We start from the raw sequence: 17,493 nt of genomic DNA, 5'->3' as shown, positions 1-17,493 counted from the left end.
AATAAAGTGCATATTCAGTTAGTCTATAGTTTATGTCTATATGTACATGTATGTATGAACATCTGTGTGTGCATTGTGTAAACAGATATCTATTTAAATATACTTGCTATAGTCATGAATCATACGTATTTAAAAAATTATAAATATTATTAATACAAATTGATTCAAACTCCATATATCAAACTAAGTTTGATTTTTTAACAGAAAAGCAAAGTATTACTGGAAATATTTATAATCAGGTGAATGGGGCATCTTAAACTATTATTTAGTTAGCATGTTTATGGATGATAGTTACTTATTGCTTATGTGAATCCCACATACATTTTATCCCCATTTAAAAAGTTTTTTTGTATATAATTTGCTGAGTTTTAGTAAATATATACAGTTGCACAACCATCATTACAATCCAGTTTTAGAATCCTTCAATTATCCCAAAAAGTGTTCTCAATTTCTCTTGTACACGCATACAGTCAATCTAGAGTTTTACTCTATCCCCAGGCAACCACGGATTTGCTTTCTGTCTCTATATATCTGCCTTCAATTTTCATGTAAATTGAATCCTACAATATGTGGTCTTTCTGAGTCTGGCTTCTTTCAGTTCATTTTTGAGATTCACCCACATTGTTGCATATATCAGTATTTTGGTTTTTTTTCTTTTTTTCTTTTTTCTTTTTTTAGATGAAGTCTCTCTCTATCACCCAGGCTTGACTGCAATGGCGCCATCTCAGCTCACTGCAGCCTCCACCTCCCGGGCTCAAACGATTCTCTTGCCTTGGCCTCCCAAGTATCTGGGATTACAGGTGCCCGCCACCATGCCCAGCTAATTTTTGTATTTTTAGTAGAGATGGGGTTTTACCATGTTGACCAGGCTTTTCTTGAACTCTGACCTTGTGATCCAACCTGCCTCAGCCTCCAGAAGTGCTGGGATTACAGGTGTGAGCCACTGCACCCAGCCAGTTTGTTTCTTTTCATTGCTGAGCAATTGTCTACTGTTTGTAACACATAACCATCTTTGTTTTTAAGAGAGAGTTGGTCCAGGTTCAGAGTCTTGGTAATCAAGAGTATCTAGTCAAAATTCAATGGCATTGTTTAGGTTTTATCTTATTTATTTTCAGGGCATTTTCTTTTTTTTATTATTATATATTTTATTGCATTTTAGGCTTTGGGGTACGTGTGAAGATCATGCAAGATTGTTGCATAGGTATATACATGGCAATGTGGTTTGCTGCCTTCCTCCCCATCACCTATATCTGGCATTTCTCCCCATGCTATCTCTGCCCAACTCCCCACCCCCTACAGTCCCTCCCCTGTTTCCCCCTGACAGACCCCAGTGTGACATGCTCCCCTCCCTGTGTCCATATGTTCTCACTGTTCATCACCCGCCTATGAGTGAGAACATGTGGTGTTTGATTTTCTGTTCTTGTGTCAGTTTCCTGAGAATGATGGTTTCCAGGTTCATCCATGTCCCTACAAAGGACACGAACTCATCGTTTTTTATGGCTGCATAGTATTCCATGGTGTATATGTGCCACATTTTCCCTGTCCAGTCTATCATCGATGGGCATTTGGGTTGGTTCCAAGTCTTTGCTGTAGATTTTTTGATATGGTTGTCTCCATAATGAGTAGATTGGAATGGAAGGATTTTTTGTATTAATGTCTCTCAATTTTTTCAGCTCTATAAAGTTGTATGGTAAAATTACAGCAGTTGTTTATCAAGTATTATTTTTAACAATGCGTCAGCTAAGTCAGTTGTATTTCCCTCTTTTAAGGTTGATGAAGGAGAACTGGATAAATACATTCATGTAAATAGATTTGTTACCTAGTCATTTTGGGCACTCACTTTATTAATATCAACACCAATGTTTTCGATTGTCCCCTAGTTTGTTGTCCCAGAGATGTTTCCACTCCACAGCAATGCATCAGGATTAAATTAAGTTGGGGCACTGTTTACAATAGCAAAGATTTGGAACCAACCCAAATGCCCATCAATGATAGACTGGATAAAGAAAATGTGGCACATACACACCATAGCAGCCATAAAAAAGGATGAGTTCACATCCTTTATAGGGATATGGATGAATCTGGAAACCGTTATTCTCAGCAAACTGACACAAGAACAGAAAACCAAACACTGCATGTTCTCACTCATAGGCGGGCATTGAACAATGAGAACACATGGGCACAGGGAGGGGAACATCACATACTGGGGTCTGGGGTCTCTTGGCGGATGGGGGGCTAGGGAAGGGACAGTGGAGGGCAGGGAGGTTGGGGAGGGATAACACTGGGAGAAATGCCTAATGTAGCTGACAGCGGGATGGAGGCAGAAAACCACCATGGCATGTGTGTACCTATGCAACAGTCCTGCAAGATCTGCTCATGTACCCCAGAACTTAAAGTACAATTTAAAAAACAAGAGAAGACTAATAAGGTCATTCAGAATGACAGATAATTTTGTAACAACTTTATTGAGGTATAATTGGCATACAATAAACTGCATATATCTACAGGTTATATGTTGATAAGTTTTTACATATGTGCATACTCATGAAACCATTATCACAATAAAAATAATGAACATATTTATTACTCCCCCAAAATAAAGAAAAGATGACATCTATTTCTCCTTTGTATAAAGAAATGAGAGAGGAATTGTGAAAAGTGGGCTGAGAAAACAAAATCTGCACAGACCTCTTTGTTCTCTTTGTATCAGCAGATACACTTAATGAGATAGTAAAATGGGAAGATGCCTTTATACCATTGGAAGGTATTTGTTTACCTATTAGGGCATCCCTGAGTTTGACGACCTCTCATACTTAGCCTTGTTGTGTTTGTCATTCTCTTCTTTTGTAGAGACTCCTTACACTATGGTCCTTATGTAGGTACTTCCTCTGATAGCTGACTAGATACTCTGTTGTCCTCAGAGGTCAACTGTCTTTATATGCTGTGGTATGTATGAAGCCAAAACAAGTTTTCAAGATTTTCATATAAGAGGAAGAGAAACTAACAGGAGATGCAGAGAAATTGTTACATATTACCAAACTCTTAACACTGAAGTAGTCTCTGTCTCTCTTTTTCTCTCTCCCTCTCTCTCCCTGTCTGCGTTAAGTGTGAAGATTCACAAGAAATTATTCTTAAGACCTTTTGCTACATCTAAAGTAGGATAATATACTTAGGAGTACTTTTTAACCATGAATGTCTAGCCAAATAGAAAATGTATGTAACCTTATGAGGTTTATATATAAGATGAAAATGGATTTTTAAAAACGTATATGAATACATGCTACAAATATGCTACAGTGAATTTTTTAGAAACACATATGAAAAATAAATTGTATCATTTTGTACTTAGATCTTGTTTTAGACCCTAGATGATATGTTACAGCATCACTACATTCTTTTATTTCATAAAAGATTTGGAAACATTCAGACTATTTATTTGGGATGGCGTACCATGCACTTAGATGCACAAAGTTTCATTTCTTTGTTAAAATGTAACCCGTTACTTTGTTTTCATTTCTTTATTTCATAATTCCTTTTATTGACAAATATGCCACCAGTAGACCAGTAAAGAAACTGAAATGTCTTTTAAGGGGTTAAGTGTCCATCTATATTCCCCTACATATTTAACTATCAGGCTGTTATGATTGTTAAATTAGTTATGTGGCCTTCTTTTCTCCTCCCTAGGTTGATTCCATCCTGCCAACTGGTAATTGAATCCGTAGTTGATTTTGGCACATTGGTTGCGAATAGTAAAGTATATTGTAAAGAGATTACTATCGCTAATCATGGCAAAGTTCCAGGTAAATACTTCCTGTCATATTTACTTATACTTTTAGAAGAGTTGGCATTATTTGAAATGTATACTTTGTGAAATAGATTACCTAATTTAACTGAAAAAAATTCTATCATTTGAAATAGCTCAAAACCAAAGGTCCTAAATAGTGTTACTGTAAAAGACTGATAGGCAACAATTCAAGAAAAATTAACCTTCCTCTTTATGATCCTGATTAATACAGTAAGACTCTCAAATGACTGCTGATGTCCCTCAGGATAGGAGGCAGGATAGTGTCAGAGAAATTACATGGTTCAGAGACAGAATTAGAGTACAGTGTTTGTTAGTTGTGTGATCTGGGGCAAGTGTTTTTAAGAATTTTGAACTTTAGATTTCTCATTTATAAACTGCAGCTGATAAAATGTACGATGGTGAATATGTACGTACTTTGAATTGTGGTATGTTACTTGGCTCATCATAGATACCTAATAAATATATTTGTCCTCTTTCTCAATCATATTCAACTTTGAATTAACATCAAGCTCCCCAGAAGGCTTTTATTAATTTTTTTGTTGAAAGAATAAATGCTTCTCTCTTCTCCAGATTGAATTTTTTCCGGGGATTCTTACTGTGACCTAAGAGAGGGTGTGTGTGTGTGTGTGTCTGTTTGTGTGTACATTCATGTGTACTTTAATTTGATAGCATACAGTAAGCATAGGATCGCTTATCCCTTCAGTGTCCTGATTCAATGGACCCTTCATCTCAGCTGTCTATAGCTGTGGGTACTCTTATGTTTTATGTGCCCCCCTAAGTCTTATCAGTGAGCAAGTCTATAGGTCTGTTTTACGTGGCTTATTGGCAAAAGTTGACATAGTTGGCCACTGCCACTTTCTTGGGAAAACAAAACAAAAACGATTCAAACCCCTTTGGCTTCTGTGACCACTCACTCTCTTATATAGAATACTAACTAATAACTCAGGCCCTGAAGTGAAGATGAACAGGGACCAAATCTTAGTTGCATCATTTACTGTCTGGGAGGCCCTGAACAAGGAATTTGCACTTCCCAGACATCCATTCTGTCACTTATAGATTAGAGGTAAGATAGTACCTTTCTCCTCTAATGGTGGTGGTGATTAATAAAATGCTTAGCACACCCTCTGGCATATATTAACTTTTCAGTAAATAATAGCTATTTATGTTATAATTATTATTTTTTGATCACCCCTCCCGCCTTCAATTCTCTTCTAGACTGGTGTTCCTTTCTGTGGTATATTAAATGTGAATGTTTCCTACAGTTTGCCATAGACTCTTATGTTTCTTCAGTCAAGACGCTCTTCTTGGTCCATCACTTCCCCTCCTTTTATTTCAGTGACTTTTCCCAGATCTATACAACCCTTTGGGTATATTCTAGTTTTCTCAAACTTAACAGCTTCCCCAATACTTCTTTTTTCTTTTTCAATGACTGTTACCACTATGTATTTGGACATTTCAGAAACTTGGCAACATTTTCAACACCTCTCCCTTTTTCACTTCCTACCCCCTTAGTCAATTAGTAAATCTTATCTGTTCACTTCATAATTAAGCCAGTAATCCTACTTGTGTCTGCCCAATGCCACTTTTTTTTACAAAAAGCCATGATCTTCCCTTGCTAACCTAAATTATTTTCCTGACATTACTTCCTTTTATTTTATTTCCCACACATATGCCAGTGCCATATCTGAGAAGAAATGAAAATTTGATCACAAATATTCCATTTGTAACCTTCTTTTTTTTTTTTTTTTTTTTTGAGATGAAGTCTCGGTCTGCTGCCCTGCCCAGGCTGGAGTGCAGTGGCATGATCTCTGCTCACTGCAACCTCCGCCTCTCGGGCTCAAACGATTCTCCTGCCTCAGCCTCCATAGTAGCTGGGAATATAGGCATGTGCCACCATGCCTGACTAATTTTTGTATTTTCAGTAGAGATGGGGTTACACCATGTTTTCCAGGCTGATCTTGAACTCCTGATCTCAAGTGATCTGCCTACCTCAGCCTCCCAAAGTGCTGGGATTACAAGCATGAGCCACCGCACCTGGCCAGCATTCTTTTTGCCAATAACGCTCTTCTCTTAGATGATGTTCTTGCTTCTGTTGTCAGAAATTTAAAAAGCCAAACAAATAGTTTTTGTATTAAAGTTAAATAAGATATAGTAATTTTGACATACCTGCAATTTAAACGTACTTCGAAAACTAAACAATATTATTTTGTGTTTTGTGTTGCTTCTGAATAAGTTTTTGAAATATTCACTTAAACTTTTTTGTCAAATTATGTCTAAATGGTTACAATATAGGAAACTTTGACTCAGCCTTAAGTAAATTTATATACCATTTTTTTTCTTATGGAATTGAGTCAATAATACCTATTTATTTGAAATGGACATAATTTTGTAGATTTTTTACTTATGATAGAAAATTAACTTTAAATATGTTATTAGCACATCTATAAAATGATTGAATTAACCAATGTTGTTACTTTGTGTTTTCAAATATTGTCTTTTTTATATTTTCATTACTTTTGTTGTGCTAACATTTTGTTTTCCTAAATTAAATGAATACTTTCGGAAAATGTCATCAGATGTGATTTAAAACTGGTGAATTCAGAATTTGCAAAACTGTTTATTTTAGCAGCATACTTATTTGTGTTATAATGATAATACAGAGACTAGTGATTGGCTGCTTCTATTTCTTGGCCATATTTTAAGTACTGCTTAGTGGTAAGCAGTGTGTAGGGCATGGTAACCACAGACATAAAAAAGAGATTGTATCTGATTTCAAGGACTACACGCTCTAATATAGGCATAAAACATTACCATAAATTATGAACTATTTCTGCTTTCAGAATAAGAATCTTTGTAACCTTTTTCTCATATGCGATTTGATTTCAGAAACTCATCTTTGCCCTTATCCTATGTGAACTGGTTAAATTCATCTCCTGGGAAACGGTAGTAACTATAAGTATGAACCTGTGGTCAGAAATATCCAAGTGAAAATCTCATCTTCATTAGTTACTAACTGTAGTAGTTATTGCTGTATGACAAACCACCCTAAAATATTTTCAAACAGCAATTATTTTTTAATTGGTCACGTGGTCATGTGTATGCAGATTGGTTGGAACTTGGCTGATCTAGGCTGAGCTCAGCTGGGTGCTCTGCTTCAATCTGAGGCAGCTGGGCCTGTTCTGTTTCGCACTGCAGGTCTGTGGGTCAGCTGGGTGGCTCTGCTCCACATTTACTCATTCTAGGGTATGGACCAGAAGGACAGCAGTTACTCAGGAGAAAACTTCCCAAAGTCAAGGGGCTTGATCATGTAATTTGCTTTGGCCAATAACATGTGGGTGGATTGACAGCATGTCAGTTCCAACCTAGATGCACTTCTACCATGGGAAGTGGGAAGTGTTTCTCCTGAGTAATTGCTGTCCTTTTGGCCCATGCTCTAGAATGAACAAATGTGGAGCAGGGCCAACCTGCTGACCCACAGCCCCGCAGTGAGAAACTCTGGAACAATAGGGTAAAGATACAAATGTGGAAAAAGGTAAAGAATTGTGCTCAAGAAGCTAATCTACTATAGCAGTTGTGTGACTTTGAACAAGTCATTCCACATTTCAAAGCTTCTATTTTCTTATTTGCAAAATGGAGGTAATGATTGAAACTATTATATCATAGATTATATATGGAAATTAAATAACATATGCAGAACTCTTAACATAAGTATCTGAATGTAGTAAGCAGATAATACATTTTAACTATTGGTGAGAGTTGAGTTCTAACAACAGGATCATATTTGTTGGGCAACCTTAGAGATTGGACTTACAATTAAAGCCTTGGTTCTCTGTACACTGTAGACCATCTACTCCAGGGGTATTCAATCTTTTGGCTTCCCTGAGCTACGTTTGAAGAAGAAGAGTTGTTTTGGGCCGCACATAAAATACACTAACACTAACAATAATTGATGAGCTTAAAATATCTCAAAAAAATCTCATAATGTTGTAAGAAAGTTTATGAATTTGTGTTGGGCTGTGTTCATAGCCATCCTGGGCTGCATGTGGCCCATGGGCCACGGGTTAGGCAAACTTGGTCTACTCCTTAAAGTATGTTAGTCCCCTAATGAGACAGTGTGAATGTAACATTGTAAGGGTCCAGATATAAACTAACTGCCTTTATTCCCTTTAGGCACATTTAATGCAGAATACCATGGCCAATTACCCATCCTCATTTTTCCAACTAGTGGTGTTGTAGCTGCTAAGTCATCACTGGCTATTAAAGTGGATTTCTGTGCAGACCAGCCAAGAATTGTAGATGAAAAGGCAATGTAAGTATATATTGCGGTTCTAAAAATTCTAATATGGATTTCAGTGCTTTTCTGTTTAACCCTTCAGATGTGCCTTCAGCTGTATGTTAGCTTCTTTGTTCTTTCATTTAGCATTGTTCATTGAGTCTCTACTATTTGTCAAGCAGTAGGCTTTTAAGAAATAGGAAGAACTAGAGGATGGCATATAGGTACACATAACAGGATATTCTATTTTGAATTTCATTGAGGTGAGAGAGTGGACCAGGGAAGGGCTCCATTAACAAGGTGATAGTTGAATCAAGTACTTATTGGTGAGTAGTAATTAGCCAGGCAAAGAGCAGTGATGTGATTTAGGGGGTGTGTGTGTGCATGCGCACGCGCGTGTCTGTGTGTGTGTTGAGGTGGTGGGAGTTAGTGATGGGAGTAGCATAGAGGAGGGATTTCAGGCAGAGCAAGTAACATACTGGAAATCCTAGAGGCAAAAAGACAGTATTGCATGTCGAGGGATCTGTGGCAATGTAAAATTAAAAAGATGGAGCAGGGGAATGACAGGAGACAAGACCAGAAAAAAGGAATGAAATGGTCCAGTTTGAAGGGCTATGTAGTCCAGCATTTTTGTGCAGTATGTCTCAATTCATTGGTAGAATGTGCAATCAATATAATGGGCCATCACCAGTATTTTTAACAAACGAATTAAAAATATCAGAATGCATCTGTGGAGTGTGTGTGTTGTGTTGTTTTTTTTTGTTTTGTTTTTTGTTTTTTGTTTTTTTTGGTGTGTGTGTTCCTGCATTGGAATGTAAAATCCATTTTTTAACTGAAGGTCACATTCATAAATATATGATAAACAGATGTGAGCCCTGATGGGAGCTTGAGTTTTGTTGTGAAGGCTATAAAGTCTTAGGAGGGTTTTAAGAAGGAGAGTATCATGATTAATTTGTATTTTAGAAAGGTCATGCTAGTGGCAGTGTACAAAACAGACCAGGGAGTACAAATGTGGAGTGAGAAACCTGACTAGAAATTATAGTAAAGCAAGATGAAAATGATAAAGGTCTGAGGTAAGGTCAATTGAGAAGACTGATAGAAGTGTGCAAATTGGAGATAAGCTATGGAGTTAGATTTGACTAAATTTGGTGACTGATTGTAGCAAAGAAAGGTAATAAGTGGAACAGGGTTATTGGAGAAGATGTTAAATTCAGTTTTGACATGTTGGAATGGATTTACTTTTCAGATTCCTGGTGGAGCTGGCTGGGGCTTATTAAATTATCTTGAGCCCCAGAAAGAAATTTGGTTTAGATGTACAAGTTGAGTGTTCCTTACTCAAAATGCTTGAGATCAGAAGTGTTTTAGATTTAAATTTTGTTTGGATTTTGGAATATTTGCATTATAATTACTAGTTTAGTATCCGTAATCTAAAAATCTGAAATCTGAAATGCTCCAATAAGCATTTCCTTTGAGTTTTATGTCAGCATTGAAAATGTTTTGGATTTTGGAGCTGTATGGATTTCATATTAGGAATACTCAGCCTGTATAGGGTTGAAAATCGTCAGTGTATAAGTGGTAGAAGAAACAGAAGTGTTGAGAATAACTTTGAGAAGGAGAGTAGAGTGAGAAAATGTAAGACAAAAACATTACTATTTGTGTTAACTATTCATCAAATTTCAAAAAGTTTACAGTCTTAGAAGAGTGAGAAGATTGGGCCTGAGTGAGTTAAAAGAAAACCTTGAATTTCTGAGTCAAGCAAGCTAAGGGAGGAGTAATATGCAAAGAGATGGAATAAACATTGCCCAATGTTATAGGATATAGTGCAAGATAAGGGCTTAGGTGATGGTTGTGGATCAGTCAGTTGTCTGTGGTATCTGATGGACTAAATTGAAAGATTGCATTTATGCTGGAGAGGGATAAAAATGAAAGAGCAGTTCCCAAAGGAATTGAAATTCATCTGAGAAGTGAAGTTTAATGGGGAAATAATTATTTCAGCAAAAAAGTGGGAATTTTGTTTTGCTTTGCTTTTGAGATGGGTTCTCTTTCTGTCACCTAGACTGGAATGCAGTGACACAATCATGGCTCACTGCAACCGTGACCTCCCAGGCTCCAGCAATTCTCCCACCTCAGCCTCCAGAGTAGCTAGACCTAAAGGTGTGTGTCACCATGCCCGACTATTTAAAAAAATATATTTTTTGTAGAGATAGGGTCTCACTGTGTTGCCTAGGCTCCTCTCAAACTCATGGACTCTAGCAATCCTTCCTCCTCGGCTACCCACAGTGCTGGGATCACAGGTGTGAGATCACGCCCAGCCAGCAGTGGGTTTTACTGAGATACTTTAAATGGTAAGGAATTCAGGTGTAAGGATGGGGATAAGATTAGCTGTTGGACTTGGGAGATAAGAATTATAAAAGAATTTCAGAAATTGAGAACTAGAGGTAACCATACAAATCACTTAAATAATTGGCAATATGAATATGCCATTGAGTTGTTTCTGGGGTCAGTTCATGAGATGGTTTTACAACTTCGTTGTTTCCTAAAGACAATGAATTAGCGTGCACATATGCCAATCCATTGTGTAGATTCAGATATACAGAAGAACCTGATAACGTCTGATATGTAAGTGAAAGGAACAACTCTTAGGCTACTAAATTTTAATTATAATGTGGTTCTATAAAGTTTTTGTTTATCAAAATTTGTAGGAGAAAAAGTATATAGAATTCTAATTAAAATATATATGTATGTGCATACTTTCTTATCTTGTAGAGTGCTTTTGCAAGATCAACCTGAGATGCTCTTGAGTATCAAAGCTCATGTGGTTGAGCAGATTATTGAATTATTACACATGAGTCATGACCAAAGGCTGGAATGCTTACAATTTGGTACGATTTACTTCGGAACATCAAAACTTAAACATGCACGTATATACAATAATAGCCCAGAGCCCATAAATTGGGTGGCTATAATACAAGATGATGCCGTAGGAGAAGAACTGGTAAGTAAATGGTGTGATGGGGATATCAGGTATTATGATTTAAAAGAGATTGTGTTAAATCTACTAATAACCAACAAGCTTTTTAATTATTCAAAATACGTTTTAACATGGGCAGATAGATTTGATTTCATATGTATCCAATGGCAACCTCAGAAAATTCAGAAATTAAGTGAACATTTATGGTAATATATATCTGAAGTAAATCAGACAAGTGCTTCTTATAGATCAATGGCTAATTGAAGGTATTTCTGTTCTCATCAATTTTTTAAATTTTTTTCAAAAATTTTTTTTATTGTACTTTAAGTTCTGGGGTACATGTGCAGATCTTGCAGGATTGTTGCATAGGTACACACATGGCAATAAGGTTTGCTGCCTCCATCCCCCCCATCACCTACATTAGGCATTTCTCCCAGTGTTGTCCCTCCCCAACCTCCCCGCCTCCCACTGTCCCTCCCCTAGCCCTCCACCCCCAGGAGACCCCAGTGTGTGATGTTCTCCTCCCTGTGCCCATGCGTTCCCATTGTTCAACACCTGTCTATGAGTGAGAACATGTGGTGTTTGGTTTTCTGTTCTTATGTCAGTTTGCTGAGAATGATGGTTTCCAGATTCATCCATGTCCCTGCAAAGGACATGAAGTCATCGTTTTTTATGGCTGCATAGTATTCCATAGTGTATATGTCTCACATTTTCTTTATCCAGTCTATCACTGATGGGCATTTGGGTTGGTTCCAGGTCTTTGCTATTGTAAATAGTGCCACAATAAACATACGTGTGCATGTGTCTTTATAATAGAATGATTTATAATCCTTTGGGTATATACCCAGTAATGGGATTGCTGGGTCAAATGGAATTTTTATTTCTAGATCCTTGAGGAATCGCCACACTGTCTTCCACAATGGTTGAACTAATTTACGCTCCCACCAACAGTATAAAAGTGTTCCTATTTCTCCACATCCTCTCCAGCATCTGTTGTCTCCAGATTTTTTAATGATTGCCATTCTAACTGGCATGAGATGGTATCTCAATGTGGTTTTGATGTGCATTTCTCTAATGACTAGTGATGATGAGCATTTTTCCATGTGTTTGTTGGCCTCATAAATGTCTTCTTTAGAAAAGTGGGTTTTTTTTTTCATTGTAAATCTACTTTAGTCCTTTGTAGATTCTGGATATTAGCCATTTGTCAGATGGGTAGATTGCAAACATTTTTTTCCCATTCTGTTGGTTGCCATTCACTCTAATGATTGTTTCTTTTGCTGTGCAGAAGCTCTTAAGTTTAATCAGATCCCATTTGTCTATTTTGGCTTTTGTTGCCATTTTATGATGTGCCTTGGCCAAAGTTATGTATAAATGTTACTTTAAAGATATATATTTGCTATTTCCTTGATTCTGGAATTTCAATAATTATTTTGTAACCTCTTTGAAAAAAATTTTCGTGTTTTGCCTTAATACTCATTTATTTCTGACTTTGTATTACAGGGCACGAATATTCAACAAAGAACAGATGTTGCTTTAAATAGTCTCACCTCCATAAGAAAAGTAAAGAACATAGATACTACTACCATTATCTCCTGTGTTCCTAATGATGGGACTTTACAACCTTATCAAAAGATTGTAATTACATTTTGTTTCAGTCCAAAGTAAGCAAAAATAAATTTCATTATAATGTTAAGTATTAATGGAAAGTAGACTAACCACACTTTATTCAGATTCACTTTAAGACTATAATAGTAAAACTTGCCAGAACGCACAAATCAGATTTTGCTTGTCATGGTTCTAGATGTTTCTAACATGGTTAGTAATATTTCTAATAATTCTAAATATGGTTCTAAATACTTCGTGGAAACTTAAAAATCTCCCTAGACCTTGTGGAAATGGGGTGGAGGAAGCACAAGTTTTGAGTTGTTTTAGAATGTGGCCCCAAATTGTTTGTGTAGTCAAGAATTATTGTCCCCACGAATAGTCAGGTGCATGCAGCACGTTGTAGGCCCCTCCAAAGAGGATGCAATGCTTCTGTTAAGGCAAAGTTATTGCTAACTATCATAAGTATTAAACCTATAGCACCTTCCTGGGATCAGTCAAACTTGTTTGCTGAAATTCATACAGACTTTTAGCATGTAAGCTAGTGTACATTTTTCATAATTCCATGAACTTTTTGCTCTTTAATTTGAAGAACATGCTGTTTTAAATATATAATAGCAATTTCAGTGATACCTTGATAGGTTGCAGTATGTGTGAACTGATTCAATTGCGAGTATATTTTCCTTTGTTTCTGAGAGGGTAATGTTTAATGTACTTCTTTTTGTGGAATAGGGTTGCTTGGTAACGTCAATTGCCTGTTGAAGATAGAGCTTGCTGTAATTTAAAGAGGTTAATGAATCAAGTAATTGTTCTATATGTAAATCCAGAATCACCTTATTAATGATACCTTCATACAAGTAGTTTCTTTGGTGAAACTATAAGATTCTCTTTAATACACAGTCTTTGAAATTTCAAATATTCTATTGTTTTTCATGGCAGCAGGTTACCTGGAGAGTCTAGTGTAAGATCGTAGGTATGTGTATGATTTGAATTCTTAAACGTGTTCTGAACATACTATTTGTATTCATATTTAATATCGCATATCAGTCTTTTGTAAATGTAGTTGAGTTTGCACTGCTAGAAGAGCTGACCTCTAGGTAAGGCAGATTAAGATAGCCAATGAGCAGACCTATGACATAACCCATCTCTACCTTTGCTCCTATTTTTCTTCCTTGTAGCCTTCCTTTCCTTTTTTCCTTGAACAAAATTTAACTGTTAGCAAATCTTGTTCTCCAAATTACTTGTCCACAACGAAAGCGTGGCTGGCAATATGCACTTAGTACATTGGAGAAGACAAATATGTAACAAATGTTTTTTATTACGCCCAAGAGTAAGATGGACTATTGTAAAGAATTAATCAGACTCCTAAGCTAGAGGTGAATTTTGCCTGGAAAGAAAATTCTTTGCAGAGAAAGTGGCATTTGAGCTGGACCTTGAAGACTTGGTAAATTTAAATTACTCTTGTCTTTACAATGTTGGCATGAACTCATTTTTCTGAGCTTTATACCCTGTAGCCTTCTTTTGGCAAATCTCTCCGGCTGTGCAGTAAATTTGGAAAATGGATCACAGTTGTATTTTCATTCCTTAGCATTCACTTGCTTGCATAGATTTAAAGATTGAGTTGATACTCCCTCTTACAAGGTGGTAAAGTGTATCACCTTTACTTTAAAAATTACTCGTGATTTTTTTTACAGACTTATGGATGAATGTAAAAAGGATATTGGACCTTCATACAGGCAGGATTATGTTCTCTTTTTGAGATTTGAGTCTGTAGGAAGTAAAGATGGATTTTTGAGAGATGATAACTATAAAACCATCAAAAGTAAGTGTGAAATTAACAAAATTATCAAAATTTAAATTTAAACATTTACATTGTTTAAAAATTTGAACATCAATATCTGTAGAGACAATTTAATGAGATTTATAATTATTGAATAGAACAAAAATGCAAACATGTTCAAGAGACCTTAAAGTGTCATCTGTGGCATGTTAGGAAAGAAGTCAACCTCACAATTATTTACATAGTAATTTTCCAGGTTAGAAGTTAGCTTACTTTATAATTTTAAAATGATTTTTAGATAAACATGATGATCTAGAGTTTAAGGAATAAAAAAAAAAACCCTGATTTCTTTTTCTATGTATGCCTAGGTTTTTTATTAGGGATTGGTATGGGGACAAATGACCCATTCCATCTCTACTAAACCTTCTCTTAGAATCTACAAATAGGTGCAGTAGAAAAAAAAAAAAAGATCTAGTTAGTAGGGTGCAGGACCAGTCACTAGTGTTATTGGACACTGGTAATTGTACATGTTTTGCACGCCACATGTCAAGATGCCTTACATGTTTTACATTTCAGGTTATATTAGGTTGGTTGTAGTGAGGAAAAAAAATGGAATGGGACTTGGAGTTGAGCTTAGCAAGACAGATGAAAGAGAAAATAGAGAATTAGGAAGGTTATGAATCAAATCCAGGAAAATGAGCTATACCAAGGAGGGGTTAGGTCACCATGCTGGATATTTAGGCAAATTGGGTATGTTGGTATAAGTGATATGGAGAAGGATTTAACTGTATTCCTTGGGCAGAAATGGATTGCTCTGTTACTATTTATATTATGTTTTATGATAATGAGCTATGTCTGCTAATCCTAGACAGCAATGGCAATTCCACATTTGTACAAAGTTTACAGGTAAATCCAGTTTTGAATAGCTAGGGATGGAGTTACTTGGTTTGCCTTAAAGGTAACATAGAGTCTAAGATTGGCTACTAAGAGCATTAGTGAAAAAATACAAACTCTTTTTCTTCAGTTCTAGTTACACTGCTCTCTCTGCAAACTTGTTCTTCTGCTGTCGTCTTTCTACTTTCCCCAAAGCTTCATGATTATATTTTTGCCCAGCTTCTATTCCATGGTCCATTATTATAATTACTCTTTTTCATGTACACTTATGTCTGTTGGTCTGTCTCCCATAGTGTCTGACTGAAAAACCTCTAATTCTGTGAAATTCAACTTTGAGCCTACATTGGGTGTGCACATGGGAAGCTGATTGTGTTGGAGAAAAACACACAAACATATTGAGAGGTTTCACTTTGTATCTATAGTCACTAATCCCAAATGAGTTCTTTAAGCTGTTTGACATTCCTGTTGCATTTACCCATTCATTCACTCTTACACAATCTGAAATGAATATCACACGCCTTTTATTCTCTCCTCAAGTCTCCACTCTTTCCTCCTTCATCTTCACTCGTAAGCTTGTAAATGCAGAGTGGCCTAGTAGACATTTCCATTAGAATATCTACTAGGTATCTCAACTTAACATGTCGCAAACAGAACTCCTGATTTTTCCACAACCGGCTCCTCCTTCAGTCTCTTATTTCATGAAATGGCAATTCCGTCATTTTGGTTGCTAAGACAAGAAAAACTTAGAGTCATCCTTTCTCACTTCTTCATTTCCCTATTCTGTGGCCAATGTATCAGCAAATCTTCTTAAGTCTACCCTCAAAAATATATCTAAAATTTGACAATTTCTGATCAGTTTTCTACTCCTCTCCTCTAGCTATATTTGATTCTTTAAAGTTGTTTGAACATGACAGACAATTTCCTGACAGCGTATTTGTACCTGCTGTTCTCTCTGCCTGCAATATACTTTTCCTAGATTTTTTACATATTTTTTCCAGACTCCCTTTATATCTTTTGTTCAAGTATCTCCCTGTCAGAGACACCTTTTTGGACATCGCTACATAAAACAGAATTCCCAAGACCTTGTACTCTGTCTCACCTTGTTTTACCTTTACCCATAATACTTATCTTCTATAAAATGCTGTGTGAACATATAGCATTATTTGGTTGTTTATTGTCAGTGTCATCTCACTAGAATGTAAAGTCCGTAAAAGCAGGAATGTTGTCTTTTTTATTGACTGCTGTATCCCCAAGGCGAGACACAGAGAAGGCACTCAATAATTTTGTTGAAAGAAAAGATTGAATGAGCTACCCAATTTGCATTAGGTCTTTCAGACAACAAATGGACTAAGCAAATATATTCTGGATTCCCCAAACACTTTTTATGTTCAGCAGTTATTATTGCTTTCACAGGTGAGCGACTTCAGAAAATGGAATTAGCGCTGACGGGATCAGGAATTCCGGTTTTACTACAGTTTGATCCAGGAAAAGTTCTGAATTTTAAACCTTGTTTCATGGGCGAACGTTCAGAGATTCACTTTATCATACAAAATCAATGCCAATTACTTCCTGTGATATACCACTTTCCAAGAAATGTACATTTTAAAATTGAACCTGAAAAGGGCAGGATTAATGAGGGCTGCATGGAGGTAAGATAATTTTTCTTTGCTTTTCCATTGCAGCTAACATTTTAAGGTGTGCTCAAATGCTATGCAGAGGATTAGAAACAACGTTTGTTCTACCAGTGTTTATAAATCGTTTCTCTTCTGTGGCCTAGTTATGAAGACTTTTGTATTGGTACTCATATAGAATCCATAACGATTTGTTAAGTGATTGTCATGTGCCAGTGAAAGCATTTGGCACTAGGGAATTTAAAGAAATCCAAAACATAGTTACTTCCTCTGAGATGTTAGACATATACACAGGTAGGTATGGCTTAAGGAGAATGCAAAGTATGTTAAGATAAAGTTGTAACAAGGTGTTACAGAAACTCAGATAACAGGATGTTTCCTTTAACCAGATAGAAAAGTCTTCATAGGAGAGTAAAGTATGAGCCAGACCTTGAAGCTTGAGTAGAATTTCGAAGTTTGAAACTGGTGATATTTACTAGGCAGGCCTAGAATTCGTACTGCTGGTGCAAAGCAGAAAAAGAGAACAACAAGGCATAC

The 17,493-nt window shown here is 36.4% G+C and overlaps 1 protein-coding gene across 1 annotated transcript in view; it reads left to right on the top strand.

Annotated features, from left to right (window-relative positions):
- Positions 1-17,493, top strand: part of CFAP47 (cilia and flagella associated protein 47) — a 442,460-nt gene that overhangs the window by 36,113 nt on the left and 388,854 nt on the right. The window contains 6 exon segments of the mRNA XM_021669675.2: positions 3,685-3,800; positions 7,976-8,114; positions 10,845-11,073; positions 12,550-12,710; positions 14,346-14,473; positions 16,739-16,974. Coding sequence (XP_021525350.2) covers positions 3,685-3,800; positions 7,976-8,114; positions 10,845-11,073; positions 12,550-12,710; positions 14,346-14,473; positions 16,739-16,974 — 1,009 coding nt within the window.

The sequence above is a fragment of the Aotus nancymaae genome, unplaced genomic scaffold (genome assembly GCF_030222135.1).
Source record: "Aotus nancymaae isolate 86718 unplaced genomic scaffold, 86718_ANA_hifiasm-v0.15.2.pri h1tg000058l, whole genome shotgun sequence".
In the NCBI taxonomy this organism is placed as follows: Eukaryota; Metazoa; Chordata; class Mammalia; order Primates; family Aotidae; genus Aotus; species Aotus nancymaae.
Note: the sequence above shows the minus strand (reverse complement) of the source record. Positions and strands in the feature narration are given on the sequence as shown.